At 49.2% G+C, this 19,496-nt stretch overlaps 1 protein-coding gene across 4 annotated transcripts in view; it reads right to left on the reverse strand.

Annotated features, from left to right (window-relative positions):
• The window catches only part of BCL11B (BCL11 transcription factor B), a 95,977-nt gene extending 77,513 nt beyond the window's left edge, over nt 1–18,464 (reverse strand). For 2 of the 4 annotated variants that reach the window (XM_064460733.1, XM_064460731.1), the window contains exons 1-2: nt 17,519–18,464; nt 3,488–3,853 (exon numbers count right to left, since the gene is read on the reverse strand). In XM_064460733.1, the coding sequence (XP_064316803.1) occupies nt 3,488–3,853; nt 17,519–17,576 (424 nt within the window). In that variant the 5' untranslated portion in view covers nt 17,577–18,464. Of the gene's footprint in view, nt 1–3,487; nt 3,857–17,518 lie in introns of all 4 variants that reach the window. The other 2 variants (XM_064460732.1, XM_064460730.1) reach the window with 1 other exon arrangement.
• Between the last annotated feature and the right edge of the window lie 1,032 nt (nt 18,465–19,496).

Consider the following 19,496-nt stretch of genomic DNA (forward strand, 5'->3'; position numbering starts at 1 on the left):
GCAAGCAGTGTTACTAAGAAAGAAAGATAGACAGGAGAGCTGGAAAGACCTCAGACTCCAGAGCACCCTGCGCCAGGGTGAACGCTCCGGTGCAGTGCTGCATCCCAACATCCTCACGCCCAGAGGGAAGAGAGGTGCGACTGCAGAGCCAAGCTGAGCACTTGACGTACCCTCGCTACACTCAGCCATGGGAAGCTGTAGGGTTTGGCAGCTTAGTCACACCGCAGAAGGCCACACAAATCATTTCCACCAAATAAGAAGGTCTACAAAAATAACACAAGATCAAGGAGAGGAGCTGAAACCTATTTGAGGGCAGCAGTGGTGGCAGCATATTTCAGGGAGCCAGAGTGGCGAGTGGATGATTTCTGGTTTCCCTCTTCAAATATAAAGACTCAATTATCTTTGAACAGCTTGCTTTACACATGAATTGACACATTTATTTTACAATAAATAACTGAAAGTTATCTATGTTTCCTTTACTGTTAATCTACAGAAAGAAATAATAAACAGAGCTTGTCTACAAAAATGCAACTACTGCAGTCCTCAGAATTCAATTAAGCTAAAATAATTAATGCTTCCACCATATTAAATTACTTTAAACATTTGAGCCACTGAAGTTTTTTTATTCTTTAATCTTTTTTGCCTTTTTATTTAATAAAAAAAAGTTAGTTTCAAAGGGGGGGGCTGGCTAGGAGGGGGAAAAAGAGCATGATTTGCTGTTAAAATGTAATGGTCTCCTTTAGCTGACACAGCATGTAGAGTGTTTTGTGCCTTTGATTAAAATAACATTTTAAATGCTTTGAACAAACATATCTCCCCATACTTCTAAGGGATTATTTTACATATTTCTTGGTGGAATAAAGTAATTCATTCTTCCTGTCGCAGTACAGAAAGGCTAAGAATATCTTTCGTCACATATAAAGTAAAAATACTGTAGGCTGTTGCATTATTACCAAAAAAATAAAAAAAATAAAGGGAGGGGGTGGCGGAGTGGGAGAAAGCTGCCTTAGAGATTAAGTTTCCCTTTTATGAAATCGTATTTAGTCTCTTTTTTTAACAAATCTAACAACAATGCTCTACAGCCGCTCACTGGGAAATACCTTTAATGTTAAATGCAGATTCTGATTTTCTTGGCTAATGCAGAAAGCCTTTCTATTGAAATATAAATAAGGGGTTTGGTATATCCCACTAAAGCCTTTCCAGTGAATGACTTCTGTGGGTTTTTCATGGCTACCCTCCATGGCTGTAATGTGAGGCTTTTATCCTACTATTGAAAACTATCTGCTGCTATTAAAAAAAATGTGGAAGGACACTGCACCTTTTTATCTCGGAGCTGGGCTCCTAATTGAGAAAGCATTATTATTGCACAGTTTAGTGGATGTCCCTATCTCCATGCACTGCTGAGAAAATGCCAATCAAATGATAAACCCTTTTATTTTTCTCAATTCAAAATATTTCCTACATATTTTCATTTGATATTCAGTTTAGTCTGAAAGAGATTAGGTGCTCCAGATTGGCTTTTTTTTTTTTTTTATGCCTTTTCCACATGTGACCGTCCCCTTCACCCCCTCCCCCAGCAAATTTTCTGCATGGCAAAAGCGTTAGTTATGTTGATGCTGACCCCCAGAAGCTGGGATGGGTCGGCGCCCTCTGCACTGGGTATAGCCACTGAGGTATTTCAGTGACTTTGGACTGAACCTGGGCAGATTAGTAAGAGATGAGATCTGGATAGCAACTACAGCGTACATCTCCTGGACAAACTTTACAAAGCACTGGGCACCCTCTGCAAGGGGCTGAGCGTCATCAGCTCACAAAGAGATCAACAGCTATTGAGAGTGCTCGGTACCGCTCAGGAGGCCTTCAGCAGACTGGAGCAGAAGATCCTGAATACTTTTCTTCTGCTCCCACCAAATGGGAAGGAAATCTAGCCCTCAAAGCTTCTACACGACGAGGCAGTCATGTCTGCCAAGAAATATATTCACAACTGCAAAAGGACAGGGAAAGCTGAAAAAGGGTGGGGAAAGGATGGGGTCAGGTCTTACAGTAGGGTTTCTTACAACGCTACAGCACAGGCTGCCACTGCTAATGCCCCCAAAGATACTGGCTGCCCCATGCCAAGATGGTGACTGCACCCAAAAGAGATTCCTGGAAGACAACAAGGTAGTCAATTGGTGGCATATGTCCTCTCCTAAGAGGCAGATCATCTGGAGATCTGAAGACTGCAGCAGTTCAAAGCCCACATAACCTCATTTATAGGATGGCCAAGCCCATCAGAGTCACTGGGGACTGACTCGGAGACCTCCAATACTCAAAGCAGGAATCTCTTAAGCTTCAAGTGTAAAGATAGGAGCTTCTCACAAGACTTCTGGGGATCCCCTCATGGGAACATCTCTACTACAGGCAGGATCCTGGACCATCAGATCTAATTCCATAGGGCTACTCCTAGGGAAGTCGGGACAGCTGCAGCAAAGACAAATTGCCACTGGTCTTCTGCATGGGACACAGTCGATTTGAACAAAAAAGGCCTGTTTGAGGGGAGATCCTGCTGTGTAACATAAAACCCCAACTCACTAGCAGGGAGCAGAGCCTTCCTTTTACCCTGCAGAGGAACACACCGCTGCAGAGGGGAGGAACGCCCTGCACGACAGAAGCAGCCCCATGCCGGGTGCTCTGCAGGAACCGCTGCACAGCAGCTCACCCAGGTGGATACCATCACCTGCCTGCCCGCTTCTGAGCCAGGGAGCTCCACTGAGAAAAGCTAACTGGGTCCATAAATGTTAACCACATGCAAGAGTTTTAGAAAAAGAAATGCCTGCAATTTATTCAGCCAGGCCAGCCTGTGCTCTTCTCTCCTCATTCAAAAGCCCAATTTGGGGCATGTATGTGAATGGAGATGTCATCCACCCAATCCAGCCATTTTCAGAGACCCAGGAGAGGCGGCACAGGCAGCAATGCAGACCAGGCAGCTGACATCTACCCCAGCAGAAGGGACAAACAAGGACTTAATGAACCCCTGCTTTAGCCCTCGCAACCAAATCTTCCCACTGCAGTCAGTGTGAAGAGGATTTTTCCACTGGCTTCAGTGGGGCCAGGATTTGGTCCTTCCATGTGACAAAGGATAACTGAGCTGGACTGAACTGAGCATCTCACCAAAGTCCTCTATTGCTCCACCACTGCCACCTGCTTAAGGTGACTGAGATGGTTTCTGACCCCAACTCTCTGCTTTTTTCCTACGTGTACAGGCTGCCCCTTGGCTCTCCCAAGGGACTGAGAGGCCCCCTCTCCAGGAGCTGGCCCTGTGGAGATAGCTACATTGAATTAAACACGGAGTGGACAGCCCTGCTGAGCCCTGTGTAGCCACGAGGGTCCTCCAGACCGATGGCTCCTATAAAGACCTGTTACTGAAGCCTCTGTTTCATGGCACTTTCTAGAGGGCTCTCGTTAAAAGATTACCTAGGCAGTTGATTGAGTGTAAAACATGCTGTACCTGCAATGTTCTCCTGCTTGGGGCAAATTCCTTTTGTAGGCGTGAGAAGACGGTCTTCTTCATCGGGTGTGACTTGGATACCGATTTCCACTGGCTCTGACACTTTCCTGAGCTCGGCGCGTGAGGAGGGGGGAGGGCTGCTCTTATCCATGCTCTTTTCATAGCAGGCACCACCAGTGCCATTGCACTGTTTTCTCTTGTGCTCTATAAAAACCAAGATGTCTCCCAGCGGGAAGTTCATCTGACACTGTCCACAGGTTAACAAGTCGGGGTCTGTCCCGCCTGCGGCGATGCTGATGCCGCCTGGCTCTGTTATTGCCAGGCTCTCATCCTCGTCGGCGAGTGCCGGTTCCACATGGTCAGCCTCTGCTTTACATGGACAAGGAGAAAGAGGGAGGAAAGGGACGAGGGGAGAAGAGAAAGAGATTGCTTTGAATGTTCAGACTCTGAAGGATGCATCATGAGTGGCCCAGCCTCCCCCCATCCCCCCCATAGAGGCCAAGCCTGATTACATCTTTCTTTGATTTTTCAGTTTTTCCGCTCTCCCAGAATGATTTCAATATATTTTGCAACCAAGCCTGCCTGAAACAAAATGGAAAGGCTGACCTGGCATAGCTTTCCTGACAGCTCCTTCCCACTGCTGCCAGTGCTGCAAGGATATCAGCAAAGAGCCATTTTGCAAACGTTCGAGCCCGAGTCACTTTCTGAAATAGTTCCTCTCTTTTTATCCCACCTTCTCATTCCCACTGCAGCTCCCAGCCATCTGGCCAAGGCCCCATGCAGCAAATCTTATGCACCCAAATGTCTCCTTCTCTTTCAGAGAAAGGGAAAAAGTGCTTGCATGCTCCGAACAAGGAGGATCAGGCTCCATGTGGCATATAAAATTAGTACCACCTTGCCCCATTACAAAGATATCAGCAAGGTTAAATGACCACCCATTAGCACGAATTACAGCAAACTGTTTGCAGGAGTAAGGTAAGCAGGATACAGTCTCACGAGAAGTTAAGGGATTTCAAAAGCATGTACAGTGGGAAAGCAAATGAGGCTCTGGAATATTGACTGAGCCTGAAATCTTCCACTCGTTTCCCTGATGTCAAATACCCCTGCAGCTGCCATAGAGGTTAATAAAAGTTTTTTGTTTAAATCTTGCCCATGGACCTGATGGATTTCATACAATTACCCCCAAAGACTGGGGGTAATTTCTGAGTGACCTGCATCAGTTTCTAAGATATAAGTAACTTCTCATTTTACAATTAATAAAACACAGTGAGGTTTTAATGGGTATTTTGAAGATAATACTTACACTACAACATTATTATGGATAATGATTGATTTCTGGGGCAAAATGTGTTTTTTGGTTCGTTTTCTCTTGTTCTGCCGTGTAACTGCCAAATCATACAAACCTTGGTCTTTACTTGGGCAAAATTTCCACTGACTTTTGCCTAAGGCTGTTTTCCCTCTGCGAGGACTATAGGATTTGGGCTGAACAAAACAGAGGACTAACAGTATGTAAATCAGGGAGTGAGACCTCTAATCGAATCAGGATTAAAGGAACAGGAGGAAAAATGTCTATTAGCCCAAGCAGTTTGCTTATGGATTTCCTGGGAAAAGCAAGTCACGCAAATATCTCAAAGAAGTGAGACCGAGATAAGCAGATGTTATAATCCAGATCTGGATTCTCCTCCTGGCCGAAAACAAAAGGAGTTTTGTCCCACTCTTCACCAAATTGCAAAAAAAAAAAAAAGACACGTAGGAAAGGGACAAGAGGTAGAAGGTTAAATATATTACCTGGCAACAAAAATGGTTGAGCCTTGAAAAAGGCAGTTTAGACAAAGAATTGCCCCCATTTTTGCCTTCCAGAATAAATAATTGATCGGTGTATCTACCAGCTGTATTACAAGTTGCATCAGAACTCACTAACAGCAAAGCACGGCGCAGCAGCAGCACCAGCGGCAGCAAGAAAAGGACTGGGACCCCAGAGAAGTGGCCGAACACAGACCATCCTGCTGGAGCAGACGATGGGCACGGGAAGGCTTCTGTTTCCTAACTCGCACCAAGCTTACCAAATACACAGCACAATACTCATTCTGAAAACCATTAATTACCTTTTCCCCTTTAATCTAAGTTTAAAAGGAGTCTGAAGACAATACTACGTAATTAATTCACCAATTTATATCATTAAAAGATGCCTCCTTGCCTTAGTGAAAATGTAACCATAACCCTGCGCTGAACAGGGACTGCTGGGAAGGGAGCGGACGCCTGCGAACAGTGTATCACGATGCGAAAGGTAATTATTTAGTGCTGCGGTTCCCTTTAATGATCTAACATTGAGCAATATTGTTTGTATTGAAGAGAGCTTGCACCTTTAATTACCAATTACATATACATCATTTTAGAGCCAAAAGGACAGGACTGTGAAAAGGGTCCTTTAGAAATGTGCGCGCTATTTCTAGGAAGAATTCCTATTAAGGGGGAGCAGAGTGTCAAAATATTAAAAAAAAAAAACACACCCACACACAGGCTCACAGATACACACGCAGGAGATGGGACAAAGAACTGGAAAAGACAACATGAAAACAGCAACTGAACCAAGGTCGTAAGGAAAAAAGGTGGCAGAGGGGGAAAATGCTTGTTATTAGTTTCACCTAACATTCCTGTAAAGCCTTCAGATTAAAGTCTGTCTCTCGAATTACAAAGGCTGCATTTTGGCATTTTTGTATATATAACAAATAAAAAGAAAATCACAGATCTCAACCTTATTATCTTTTTGATGTGAGGATATTTTTTTTTGCCTACAGTTTAAATTGCACTCTTCAGAAAATGTAGCAAAACTGCTGCGTTTGATAAGGGTCCTGACCAGGCATCTGTGGAGACATGAAGGAGGTTTAAACAGCTAAACTGTTGTGAATTCTTTCTTTTCAGTCCTACACTTCATTTGAATATTAGTTAAATCCACATATGCCTATTCACTTACACTCACTCACTCTCTCTTTCCAAGGACTCTGCAATGGCACTTTTTTAAAATAACATCTGGTATTCCTTCATATTTTGGCAGTCGTCACATTACCGAAAATCAGCTTTTCGTTTTCTTGGTACGCCGAGCCCTCATGATCAGTAGTAATTGGGTTTCAAACTATCAAAAGACTTTTTTACTCGACTCTATTTCTGATTTGAGCTTAATAAATCATCAAGCATGAGACCAGCCGTACACCCAACAATGCAGAAGCTATATTACATCTCCTTATTCGGGATGTGAAAAACAGACATAAAAGAATGAAAAACAAAATACTGAATAGATCTTAAATGCATTTTATCCATGTCAATTTGCATTTTTTTTACTCGGAATAAAAAAAAAATAAAAGGCTTCCTATTGATAACTCAATTAAGCCATTAAAAACCTACATTCAAGTAACATTACGGGAGAGATTTAAAACCCACAAAGGAAAAGAGAAAAAAGCCTGCAAGTCCAGCCCATAACACATCGGGTCATGCCTGGTTAATACAACAGCCAAGATCTTAGGCTGTTTGAGGAGTACTTTAATACCAATGGGGCAATTTAGGCCAGGCTCAATCTAAAGTTCTGACTCCACTTGTGCCTGCAGGTTTCAAATGAGTTGCTTCACAATATTTGAATTTAACCTTGTGGTTTTATTGCTGTTTGTTGGTAGCTGGGTTTTGGGGGAGGAGGGTGTTTCCTCACGAGTATTAATTTAAAATTAATTTTTTTTTTAAGAAGGAAAAATCAAGCCACACAAAAAAGGAGAATGGAAAACATCTTGTCTCCGTTACGTGGGAAAAGGAAAAAAAATGCAAATGAGCTATTTCCAGCTGGGACCCATGCCCGGGTTCTTCCAGGTGTGTTAAGGTGTGCCCTGCATTTTCCCTACACCCAGAGATTCCTCTGAAGAGGATTGCCTCGGCACTGCCTGCCGAGGGAGCACAGCGAGTGGGGCCAGGCAATTTGTGGGGACGTGAGTGACACGGTTGTGATCCGATGGCTTCATGAAATTGATGCAACTGGACAATCTAAATCATTCACTTCAGTCTGAAAAGCATTACACTTGCTGGCTAGGCTCTGAGCAGCTTCTCCAAGCTCTCTGGCCACCTACCACACCAAAATACAGCAGACAAACTCCTTCATTCCAAAAAGGCACTGTCGCAAAACCACCAGCGCTCCTACTTCAGCGTGGTGACATCATTAGAGCATATGTGCCCCATGCAAACAATACTCTCATGCCCAGTATTAAAGCGAATGCACATGCTAACTACTTTCTGCCTGTCAGATGTCTCAAAATCGTACCCATTAATAGCGAAAAAGGCTGTGTTACTAAAAATCGTTTCCAAGGCCTCTAAGGACAAAACTGTGGATGCTTGTTCACAGGGTTTGGTGAGGCTGGGTCCAGGCAGCAGCAATTTATTTTCTTGTATTTTTTTCTCACTGCAGAACCAAGGTAAGAAGGGATTGGAAAGTTGTCAACCTATTCTCTTCCTTATTTTTCTCATCCCTTAGTATCAAAAGGAGGCAGAGAAGGGGGGAAGAGGGATCAGTTTGGTGCCGGGCCAAAGCATTGCATGTGAAACCTCCCTCCATGTTCGGTTTCTGCACAGATCGATAACAGGCGGGTGAAGGCAAGCACTGCCAGCGCCTTCACCACAGATGGTGGATGGGTGCCCTGCCTGCACCAGCACCCCACCGCAGCACTGCCTGCCCTTGTGCCCACCTGGAGGGTGAAGCATGGGCTACCTCAGGGGTCACCTGTCTGTGGGACGAGCCGGGGCTGCCCGGGGTCTGCCACGGGGGCACGGCTCCTGGTGCCCAAGCAGGGGAAGCCGCCCATAAGCATGCTGCAGCGTGCCAAGCACGCTGGTCTCTGCACACAGTCACTGCGCCCTTGACGGCACATCCAGAAAGAGCTCAGCCTAGTTGGGGAGCGAGCACAAAGAAGTGACTTGCTCTTCAGGGTGTTGGCCCAAAGCAGGCCTGAAAATTATGTCCCTTCAATCAACACCCACATGTCACATTTACTGTAACATCAACATGCTTAACGGAAATAGCTCTGATCACACGCTCTCTAGCTGGGTTATCGCCGAGATCGGTGTCAGGATCCTCTCTGCACAAAGACTAACGCTGCTGAAAGCGGGCGACGCAGCTCCTCGCCATCGAAGTTTATCAATAACCTGTTTCCAGAGCCTCCCCACAGCTCCCTGCAGCTGCAAGGTGCAGAGTTGAGCTTGTGCCTACATATTGCATCAGCATCATACTCAGCAGTACTAGGCACCGCTTATCTGCCATCAATTTTTAATTTTTCTGAGGTCCGAAAAACAATTGTTGGGAGTATTTTACTTTTTTTTTTTTTTAAATAAAGGTCTGAGGCTGAGTAGGCTAAAAGCGGCAACCTGATCGGGAAGCCCCAGGAACACAGGGGGCCGCAGCTCTGCCTTAATCTCTGAGCGACTCGCAGGCGCGTGCGGAGCGCGCGAAGGCGGCCGGGGCAGCGACAACCCGCCGCCGCCGCCCCGGCCCGGCCCCGCCGCGGCAGCAGCCAAGGCGCTGCCGCCCGGTCGCCCCCGTCCCCGCGCGCCGGACGCAGCAGCGCGGCGCAGCCGGTGCCCGCGCCGGGCCGGGCCGCCCGCCGCCGCCTGCCCGCCGCCGCGGGATGCAGCCCGCCGCCCCGGCTGGGTGCCGGCAGCAAGGGGACCGGGACCCAGCGGTGGAGGGAGGGAGGGCGGAGGGAAGCAAGCCGTTTGGCTCCAGCGCCTTAGCAAGCCCCACGTACAGCTGCGAGTTAGAGGACTCTGCTGCAAGCCGGCACATCAGACACCTTCTGCAGAAGTAGCCCGAACCTCTCAGAAAGCAGTTTAACCCTCTGTACGCACCTGAGACGGAGCAAGCCCAAGCACTGCCACAAAGAGCCTGGGCAATGCATCAGGGTTTAGGGAAAAGACGGAAAACAGCACAAGAACCGTGCTGGACCCAAACAGAACAAAAGCCAAGAATATCCAAGCATCCGCGCAAATGTCCAACGCTTGTCAGATGTTTTTTCATTAGAAACTATGTACAGCGTTAAAGAAGGGAGTGGTGTGTCTCCTCTTCAGTAAACTATACGTTCATAAAAAATATTTACTGCTTCTGAGATCGGAAAATGCATAGGCTCTTCTATAGACTGCAGAAACTGTAAATCTCCGAGGATAAAATGGGATGTGATGATGTGATATAAAAGCATTCTTTGTTCCCCAGTGAATACATTTGTTTTATTTAAAACTAAATGACAACGAAGGAGCGCTCTATGCCACAAAAGGAGAAGGAGCAGTATTTGGGTACAGGCTTTTAACTGGCATAGAAAAGGATATTAGAAGCACAGATCCTTACCCAAGTATTTAAAATGCATGATCAAAATTAAGCAATTAGTTTTGAACATGTATTAAACACACAACAGCTCTGTTCTTTTCTTAAATACCAGCCTCAAAAGAGACTGTGTTTCTCAATTGTGTATGGCACACTGTTGCTCATATACAATTTTCTTAAGCCTTTTTTTTTTACTTTCATTGAAGCATATTCATTATAACATTCAGCGAATTTATGGCTTCTTCCAGTGGCTTAGTAAAAGGGGTCATAAAAAAGTTAAGTAAACCAGTGTGTTTTTTTCCTCTCCTTAACTTTGGATTCCTTTTTTATACTGTACTGTCTAGTGCTTAGTCTTTGGAAAGTACCTTGGGCATATCCAGCACACACACAAATTATCAGCTGCTCCAAGAAAAAAAAAAAAAAAAAAAAGGAATTTCTTGCACTGAGGCAACTACGGAAAAGACTTGCATATGTCAAAAATACAGAACTAAGTCGCTGTGAATGCTGCACCATTAATCAAATCCCCGATCTGGTGTCACTTTTGCCAGTAAAATGATGATATTCTTCTAACCCCCTTCTACTGGCGCGTGCCTGCAACGCATGAAGTGTATCCCTCTGCTTTAATTTGTTTTCGAATAGCCTGCTTTAGGCATTTTTTATATATCCTTTGGGGAAAAGAAAAAGGAAAAAAAAAAAGCTGCTGCTACTTAAAGCTCCAGCAAGGGTCTACAGTACCGAGCAAGCAACAGCTTTTCGGGAAGGAGGGCAGACAGCAAGCAAATTTAACTGATGTTCAGGCGCTAAACACACAACTGCCTCTGAGGCTGTAACCGTGGGTGCTGAGGAACGGTGTGCAGCCTGCCCAGATACATTTTAAGAAAGTAAATAAACACGAGAGAGGAAGGTGCTGTAGTAAGAGCAGCTGAATGAATCACACAGTTATCAGTGAACACAGTTATTGATGTCTTTTCCCTCCCTCGTTAAAAAGATACAGATATATAAACCCATCTACGGCTACAGTGAAGCTGGTGCTTCACCAAGTGCTTTTACAGTACTGCTAACTTTAAAGCAGGCAGTAACCCCCAGCCCCCATTTATTTTTCTGCGTGCTTTTCCTGGAGGCTACCAAGGGGAGACCAAATGCAACCAACAACAGCAACACAACCCTGGAGAAACTGAACTGCAACCAAAAAGAAGGAAACGCTCTGGGAAGGAGGCGGAGAGCCATTCTGGGGTAGCAGGTCTCTGTGGGGAGATTCTTCCACCAAGCTTCATCCTGGGGGAGTGGGATGGGTGGGAGGCAGAGGAGGGAGCAGGAGGAAGGGGAGCGTGGGTGTGAGTGTGTGGGTGGGCAGAGGCAACGAGGAGGAGGAGAGGGAGATTGCTGTTTCTCTTGGTAAAAGTTAACAGACATGGAATGGAAGGAAAGCCCCAGTCGGCGAAGTTTGAGGTTCTGGAAGAGAAGGAAACATTTTCCCCATGGCTGGGGAACACCATCATCATCAGCGGCCCAGGCACTGCGCTCTTCAGCTTACCGGTCTGCTAAATGAGCTGGCCGCTGTCTATATGCTTCCAACTAGCGCGATTCAAACATTAAATGAAGTAGAGAAATCATCAGATAAATTGCTAGCCTTCTCTACCCAAGAGTGAAGGGTTTTTGTACGGCTGATGACAGCCCTGATCTTTTGTCTGACCTAATTTACTTCTCTTTCAGGTTAGAATAAAGCACGCTTTCCTGTCACGGGATAACATCCATCCACATATTGCGCCCTAAAAATAAGAAGACACTTGTGTCATGTTAACAATATCATAACTGGATTAATTTCTCAGGTTGGGTAAAATAAACATCCACTGATCAAAGCTTCCCATGTGTACGCCACGAAATCATATGTTTGGGCAAGAAAGTGTCCCGCTAAAGTCCATCCACGACGCGCAAGCCGACTGCAGCACAGAACAGCACAAACCCAGCAGAGCAGCCTGTGAGCTGCTCAGCAGCAACTTCTAGATGACAGCTGAGATTTTGTGTTTATTTCACTAGGAAAAAAAAAAAAAAAAAAAAAAAAGCTTATTTTCATTTGCAGGAACTGCAGATTTTGTGCTATAAGGACCTGAGGGTCAAAGTATGGTAAACTATCTAATATCAAATGCTTTCAGCAGGGGTGCATGTGGCTTTCTGACATGTAATCAACGCCAAATTATGTATGCGTAGGTCTGCTTTATTGCTGTACACACCTTCTCCTAGAACTCCAGCTTCCCCGCTCTGTGTTTTTACATCCACTGGAACAAACAAACGGGTCTCCGTGGGTTCCCCCTCCACGCACTGAGACTCGCTCACGTGCAGGTATCATTACCCCGATCGCTATCCGACAACAGCAAACTGAGAATTTAAACATTGTATGTGGACAATAAAAGGCATTGTTAAAAACTGATTTTAATTAAAAACTCCTGTCCGCCAGAGCCAATTAATCAGCCGCGATTTAGCTAAAAATAGATTTGCCTCGCTCGCAGCCCCTCTCAGCTAGCGCGATATAGATCTTTGCATGAAAATCGATAGTACAACTTTACACTGAGAGCCTTTTGCAGCTCGGCGGAGCGCCGGAGCCGCGGCGGCTCCTGGCCCGGGCAGAGCATCCCGCGGAGCCGCGCCGGGGGCCGCCGCGTCCCTGCCATGATGCAGGCTATGAGCTCCCCCTAGTCGTCAACACCCGCCACTTGCAGCCGGGGGCACAAGGCAGGCTTGCGAGGCAACTGGAACGGCCAGCAAAGTTTATTTTGGAATGTATTTTCCATCAACAGACAACACAGAGCGCAAAGCAATCCAGGTAGGAAACCTGGAAGAGAAGCAAAAGTCTTGCGCGAGGCATTTTGCGAGGGAAAAGGTTTGCTAGCAGCAAGCTCAGCCCTGGGAAGAGCCGCTGAAGAGGTGTCTGCTGAAGTCGTAACTGATATCAATAATTTGTACTACTTCTATGAGCACGCACTCCTCTAAGTCATAATTATTGTCAAATATGTCACAAGACAACCCTTTGTTCTGCAGAGAAACATACATTTTGCGCAAGACAAGGGCTCCAACCATTCCTATTAAAGGCAGCCAGGTTGTAAAAGCTTGAAGACTTTTATTTCTCAATATTTAAATAGGCCTGACAAAATACGCTCTGCATCTGCCGACCAGCAAAAAAATGCAAAATGATTTCTCACCCGCTGTACATCTATTTAAGCCACGAGCTCATCAACCAAAAAGGACGAAACAACTTAGGTCTACAATCTAGTTACCACGCACCAGGTTTTTAAAAATATTTTAAAAGACCAGGAACTATGAAAATGTGCCGGTATATTTTTTTTAATCTTGTAAGTCCAATACAAATATATTCAAATGAAAGGCAACCTGGAAGTCGACAGCACACAACCTTTTTTTTTCCTGTCCTATTTAAAGCTAACGCATGTAGCATCTTTTAAAAGCACATTAAGCTTTTCTGTGCACAACTATGCGGGTATTATGAAGTCAGCCATCTCCAAAATAATAATCATTTCCTCTCTAGTTCTTCAAGTCACAGCTCATATTCCCTTTGTGTTAGTTGATTATATTAGTGTGGGGTTTTTTTCTGTAGGCAAAAGTGCATTAATTGTACTAAATCTAAATGCATTTTAAGAGAAGCTCCTTGAAGCAATTTGCAAAACTTTGACATGCAAAAAATCATAGGGTGTTTTTTTTAATTTTTAATTACTACATACAAATACAAAGTGATAAGGGAAATTATTACTCTTCCTAGGAACCTGTTGACCAGGTACTGAAGAGCCTCCTTGGGAAACCTGGCTCTCTACCTGGAATTGTAGGGTTTTCTGTGCTTTTTCCTCCCAATCTTTGCTGCTGCTCTACAGAAATGCTCTTGCTTTGCCGCCTTCTGCAAAACTGCTACCAGCGAGCTTTTCACATGCTCTCGCTTTTCACATTTCCTTCAAACGCAAAATGCAGGGCTAGTTTGAAAACAGATTTCTCAAGTTAAAAAAAGAAAAGAAGACCTTAAGCTGGAAAATCAGCAGTTTGAATCAAACCAAAACAACGTTTCTTTGCACAGAGCAGCTCAAGAGCTCAGCCTCCTCTTCTCTACATAATCGCCTCTTTTGCTTTGTCCACCCATTTAAGCGAGCTCAGCTACCAAGTTTGGTCTGTCCCCCACCACTGAAGAAAGGTCCAGAGCTGCTCTTTTCCCTCCATGTGTTTCCCCTCTTTCTGCCCTGCACACGCATCCATTACAAGGCTGCCTGGGTGACCCTGGCAAGGACACACGGGCCACTCCGTTTTGCAGTGTTAAAAACCACTGTGCTAATGAGACGCTGCAACTCGGGAGCACAACTACATTGCACCCTCTCTGCTTTTTGTGTTTGTTTGTCTTACACTCAGGATCTAAACGCTTCTCTGAACACCAAGAGCATGAAACCAAATAAACTCCAGCTGAGCAGCGTCAGAAAACCCTTCTCCCCCCACCCCCCCATATCCCAGTCTCTCTTTCCTTGCCCGGCACACACCTCCAATCCATCCTGAAATGCAACTCTCCTGACAGATGCCAAAACGGGAAAGAGAGAGGGGGTAAAAAAGCCCACGCTAAACACGACATAAATGCAAGATTTCAGAAAACGGTATCAATTCTTCCCGGCTTTGGGGACTTGGCTTGGGGTCGGCTTTATTTTGTTGTGTTTTGGTTTCCCATCCCGTTGCCCACTACTTTCCAAACTCCCCCTTGCAGAGGACCGTGTCCCTGGCTGCTTTTCCCCCACGAATGACACCTTCCCGTGGAGTGCGGGGATTGCGGAACCCCCCTCCTGCCAGGCTGCAGCTGGGGCTCAGCGCCTGTGCGCCGAAATGCCTGCGCTTCCTGCCCCCCGGCCCAGCCCCAGCCCCCCGCTCCCGCCCCCTCCTCCCCTGGATACCTTCATTTTTTAATGCCACTGTTCTGTATGCAGCCTCATTTCTCCGCCAGCTTCCTCAGGATGGAGAGATAGATAAATACGAGAGGGGAGGGAGGGAAGCTGCGTACCGCTCTGCTCTCCATTCCTCCCCAGCATCCCCGCTAAACCCATTGTACCCGCAGCTCCTCGGCACCTTTTAATGTTCTCCTGCCTCTTTATTTACTTTCAAGTAAAGCGATCAGAAAAGGAGATCAAATTGGAAGAACAAACCTACCTGGCTCTCTTCTCCACCCCACCTCCCCCCCAGCAGGAACAGCAGCGAGAAAAGAAATGTTTCACCCCCTTAAACAAATTCAGACGTGAGCAACAAACCAGATTTTCCGCACACCCCCTTTCAACACCCCACATCTCCTCGCAACTGAGAGAGAAAACAAGTGGGAGAAATTGCACAAGGCGATTTAGAGGGGTTAGGTAGTCGGTGCTTTTTCTCAAAAATAAATAAAAAACATAAAGGGGAAAAAAATTAAGAAGCCACGAGCAAAAAAGGGAAACGCATTTTCCAGACCGGATGGTTAAAAACAAAAATGCAATTAACGAAGGGGAGGGAGTTGAGGAGGGGGGGAATCCGCCTTTTATGGTGATGTAAATCTGATTCCAAAATAACAATGAATTAAAAACAAACCCCCAGAAAGAGCTGAATACCAGATGCATCTTCATTTGTGTTCCGCCAGCTGATGGGGGGGGGGGGGGGGGGGGAGGGAGGAATGGGTTAAAAAATAAAGGCGCACACCAAAAAAAAAAAAAAGGAAAAACAGAGCGAAAGAAATTGAAATTTCGGGAGCCAAACCGTCCCCCCACAACCCTCCACTACGAAAAGAAAAAAAAAACTCGCAGGCGGTGGGAAAATTATATACACATATATATCTTGATTCCCATGGAAATCTTACAAACAGAAATTTATCACCGGTAACAAAGAAAGAGAGGAGCTCGCAAGCACCAAATGCTCCTGGCAGATGGCTCCTATTCTTGGCTTTCAGGGGAGGGGAGAGAAGCCGGCGGAATATTTTATTTATTTATTTAAATTCTTTAAAATCTCAACATAAATATTCGGATCCGCCGCGGCTCAGACTCAGCCCCGGGCTGGCTCCGTGCGCGCCGCCGCCCCCCGCAGCACGGCAACTTGCGGACTCGTCTCGGGAGGGGGGGGTGGCCGGCCGGCCTTCCCGGCGGGGTGCGGGACCCCATCCCGGCCCACGCCCCCCCAAGCCTCCCCACGACACACCGGGCATTTTCTACCAAACCCCCCCCCCAACGGGTCCGAAGCTACAGGAGGAAATGGGGACCCCCTTGACCCCCCCGTCCCCGTGCCCGGGGGTGGAGGGGGAGCAGCGGGGAGCGCTGGGTGGGAGGGCCGCGCGCCCGGGGGTGCCCCCCACCCCCGAACCCGCCGCGGCACAAGCCCCGTGGGGACGGGAGCGGTGGAGCCGGGGAGCGGGGCGCCGGGCGCGGGGACCTGCCCCCGACTGTGCCTGCAGGCGCTCGCCCCTCTCCCGGGGCTCTGGGGGTGGGAACGGGGAGGAGGGGGGATGCTGGAGCCGAGGGGGAGTGTGGGGGGTGCCTCCTTCCCTCCCCCCGATTTATCTTTTCCTTCCCTTTTTTTTTTTTTTGGGGGGGGGGGGTGTTACGTTGTTACGTGTGTGTTTTTATTTCACAATGGGAGCTTCGGCAAAGTGCAGCCTCTGCTCCTGCCCCGGCGCCCGGATCGGTGCCGCTGCCCGGCCCGCATTTCGTGCCCTCCAGCCCCGTCCCCCGCCTCGGCTCCCTCCGCTACCGACAGACACCGCCGCCCGCCCCCGGCCCCTCCGCAGCCCCTGCCCTGCCTCTAGCCCCTGCCGCCCCGATCCTGCCTTCCCTCCCCGCTGTGGAGGAGTCATCTCCCCCCGCCGGCGATGCACCTGGGGCGGGCAGGGCGCAGTCTGCCCATCTACCTGCCCCCGCGCCCCCGCGCCCCCGCGCCCCCGCGCCCCCGCGCCCCCGCGCCCCCGCGCCCCCGCGCCCCCGCGCCCCCGCGCCCCCGCGCCCCCGCGCCCCCGCGCCCCCGCGCCCCCGCGCCCCCGCGCCCCCGCGCCGGGAGGCTCGGCGCCCGCCGCCCCCGGCCCGCGCTGCCCCGTCCGGCCCACCGCCTCCCTGGGCTTCCCGTTAAGTGTCCCCTTCCCCCCCTCGCAGCCCACCGTGACCCGGGGTGTGTGTGTCCCCGGCCCGGCTGTCACGCCGAGACACGGCGCTCGGCCAACTTTTCCCACCGCTCCGGGCTGCCCCCGGAACGGGACAGGAGGAGCGCGGCCGGGGGCGAGCGGCGGAGCCCCGCAGGGGTGGGCCGGCCCGGCCCGGCGCCCCCCTCTCCGCCGCCCCCCGCACACGCACCCGCTCCCACGGGGGAGACCCGCGCCGCCCCACGCCACGCCGCGCTCTCCCCGCCGGCAGCGCCTTCCCCGCTCCACGCCGCCTGCCTGCCCGCCTCACCTCCGCACCGCTGCAAAAACGCACAGCAAACTTCGGGCTTCTCCCCCCCTCCACCCCCAGCCCATCCCCCCTAGCCACACACCCCCCTCCCCTCTTTAATTCCCTTCTCCTCTCCCTCTCTCTGAAGTCATTTACCAGCTTTGGTTGCTCCTGGAGTCTCTCCCCCCCCCCCCCCCCCCGCCCCGAGCCGCTTCCTCCCCTTCCCTAATTTTGCTCCTCGATTTCGGCTCGGTCTGGTTCCAAGTTCAAACTTACGTGTGATAATCTCTCTTTGTGACAAGTGCTGCGGGTTTCCCTGCTTGCGACGGGACATTGCCCTGGCATTTACACTGGCATCGCCTGGAGAGCTGCACTGGTCTGGGGGGATGTGCAGGGGGGACGATCCTCCTCCTCTTTTTTTTTCCTCTTTCTTTCTTCTTCTTTATCGAATTGTTCTTCTTAAAAAAAAAAAAAAAGAAAGAAAAAAAAGAAAGAAAAAAAAGGCTCCTTTTTGTTGCTGCTGTGGTGCTCTGGATGGGATCCCCTCTCAATTAAAAATCATCATCATCATCATCATCAGGAAAAGCTCTTTCTCGCTTTTTTTTTTCTCTCTCACACACTCTGTCTTTTCTCCACTGGTTCTGCCACTTGGACTTCCAGATCTCTTCTTGAACTTAGGAGGATATGCACCGCCAGTGACACTTTTCTCTTTCCCTCTTTCCAGAGTGCTTGGCAAATTGGCAAGTGCGCTTTTCCACCAGGAGGGTTAAAAAAAAAAAATTAATTTAAAAAAAAAAGAAAAAAAAGCAAGAATATCAAAAAAAGTACTAGAATTGGGATTGCCCACACACAGAAAAAAAAATGCCAAAAAAAAAAAAAATGTTTTTCGGAGATTGACCCTTGCTGGGTAGATATAGAGAGAGAATTTTTTTGAAAAGGGGTAGCCAAAACTGTGTCTCCTCTTTCCCAGTTCAAGTGGCACTGCTTTGCCCTGGTGCTTTTGGATTGCCAGTGCTCCTGCACCACTTTGCACTCTTCCCCCCTCGCCTGGCACTGGGACTGGAAGGAAGGAAGCCCCCAGTGCAGCTGGGCTGGTGCTGGCTATTACTATTATATATTGCAATGTGAAGATGGCGGAGTCCTGGTTCTCTGGGAGCGCTCTGTCTCTCTATGGCTGGGGCTGCCTCTGTACAATGGGATAAAATTCAAGTTCAAGTGCGGACGTGACGTTTAATCTGCACTAGAGACAAAAAGACCCAGAGAGTAGGAGCACTGGGGGCGACTAGCGGTGGCTTTTTAACATTGTACCCTGCAAGAGAACAAGAACCGCCACTCGCACACACCGCACACACCCGCACGGCGCACACACACCCGCACGGGCACAGCCACGCTCGCGCACAAGCTGGAGCACATGCAGGGCTGGCAGCCGCTCGGGGCTTTGTGCGGCGCTGCCTCCCCGGCGGCGCCGAGCGCCGGCACCGGAGGGAAGGCGGCGGGGTGGGGGGGTTGTTGGGGGGGGGGGGAGGGAGGAATAAATCCGCATCCTCACGCGCGGCCAAACTTCCCGGCGGCGGGGGCGGCTCGGCCGGGGCCGGCGGCGGCGGCCGGGGGCGGCGGGGGCGGGGGGCTGCGGCTCGCTGCCCGCCGCCGCCGCCTCGCCGTTACTCATCGCGGCGGCCGGCCCGGGCTGGGCGCGGGGTCGCGCTCCGCCGTCCCGCCGTGCCCGGCAGCGGCGGCTCCAGCGGGCTCGTCCCTCCCGGCGCCGCCGCAGCTCCCGGCGGCGAGCGCGGTCCCCCTGCGTTTCTTTCGAACAGTTTTACAACACCACAAATACCCGTGTGGGCTGGGGAGAGGGTTGTTTTTTTTCCCTCCCTCCCTCCTCTCTCCCTACCCGAAGTGCGGTGGTAGCGGGACACGCGCGCACACGCTCCGATCCGCACACGCGCTCCGACCTTCTTCTCCCACCCTCCCCCTTCCCTTAAAATCCTGGCAGAGAGGATTTTTCCTTGGAGGAATTAAGTCTCAGCCACGATTCGAGAGACGCCGAGTTCCCAGGGACCGCATCTCCGTGCACTTTTCCTCCTATTTCACACGCAGGTAAATGCCCACAACTGCGTGTGCTTCTGACTTGGAAGATTCTTGGAAACCAACTTTTTCCCCTCTACCTCCGCTCCCCCAGCCCATCTCCTGCCATTATTTCCCCCCCCCTCCCCCCCCCCCCCGACAAGGAAATTGTTCGGTGCCAACAGCTTTT

This window comes from Phalacrocorax carbo, chromosome 9, assembly GCF_963921805.1.
Source record: "Phalacrocorax carbo chromosome 9, bPhaCar2.1, whole genome shotgun sequence".
NCBI lineage: Eukaryota > Metazoa > Chordata > Aves > Suliformes > Phalacrocoracidae > Phalacrocorax > Phalacrocorax carbo.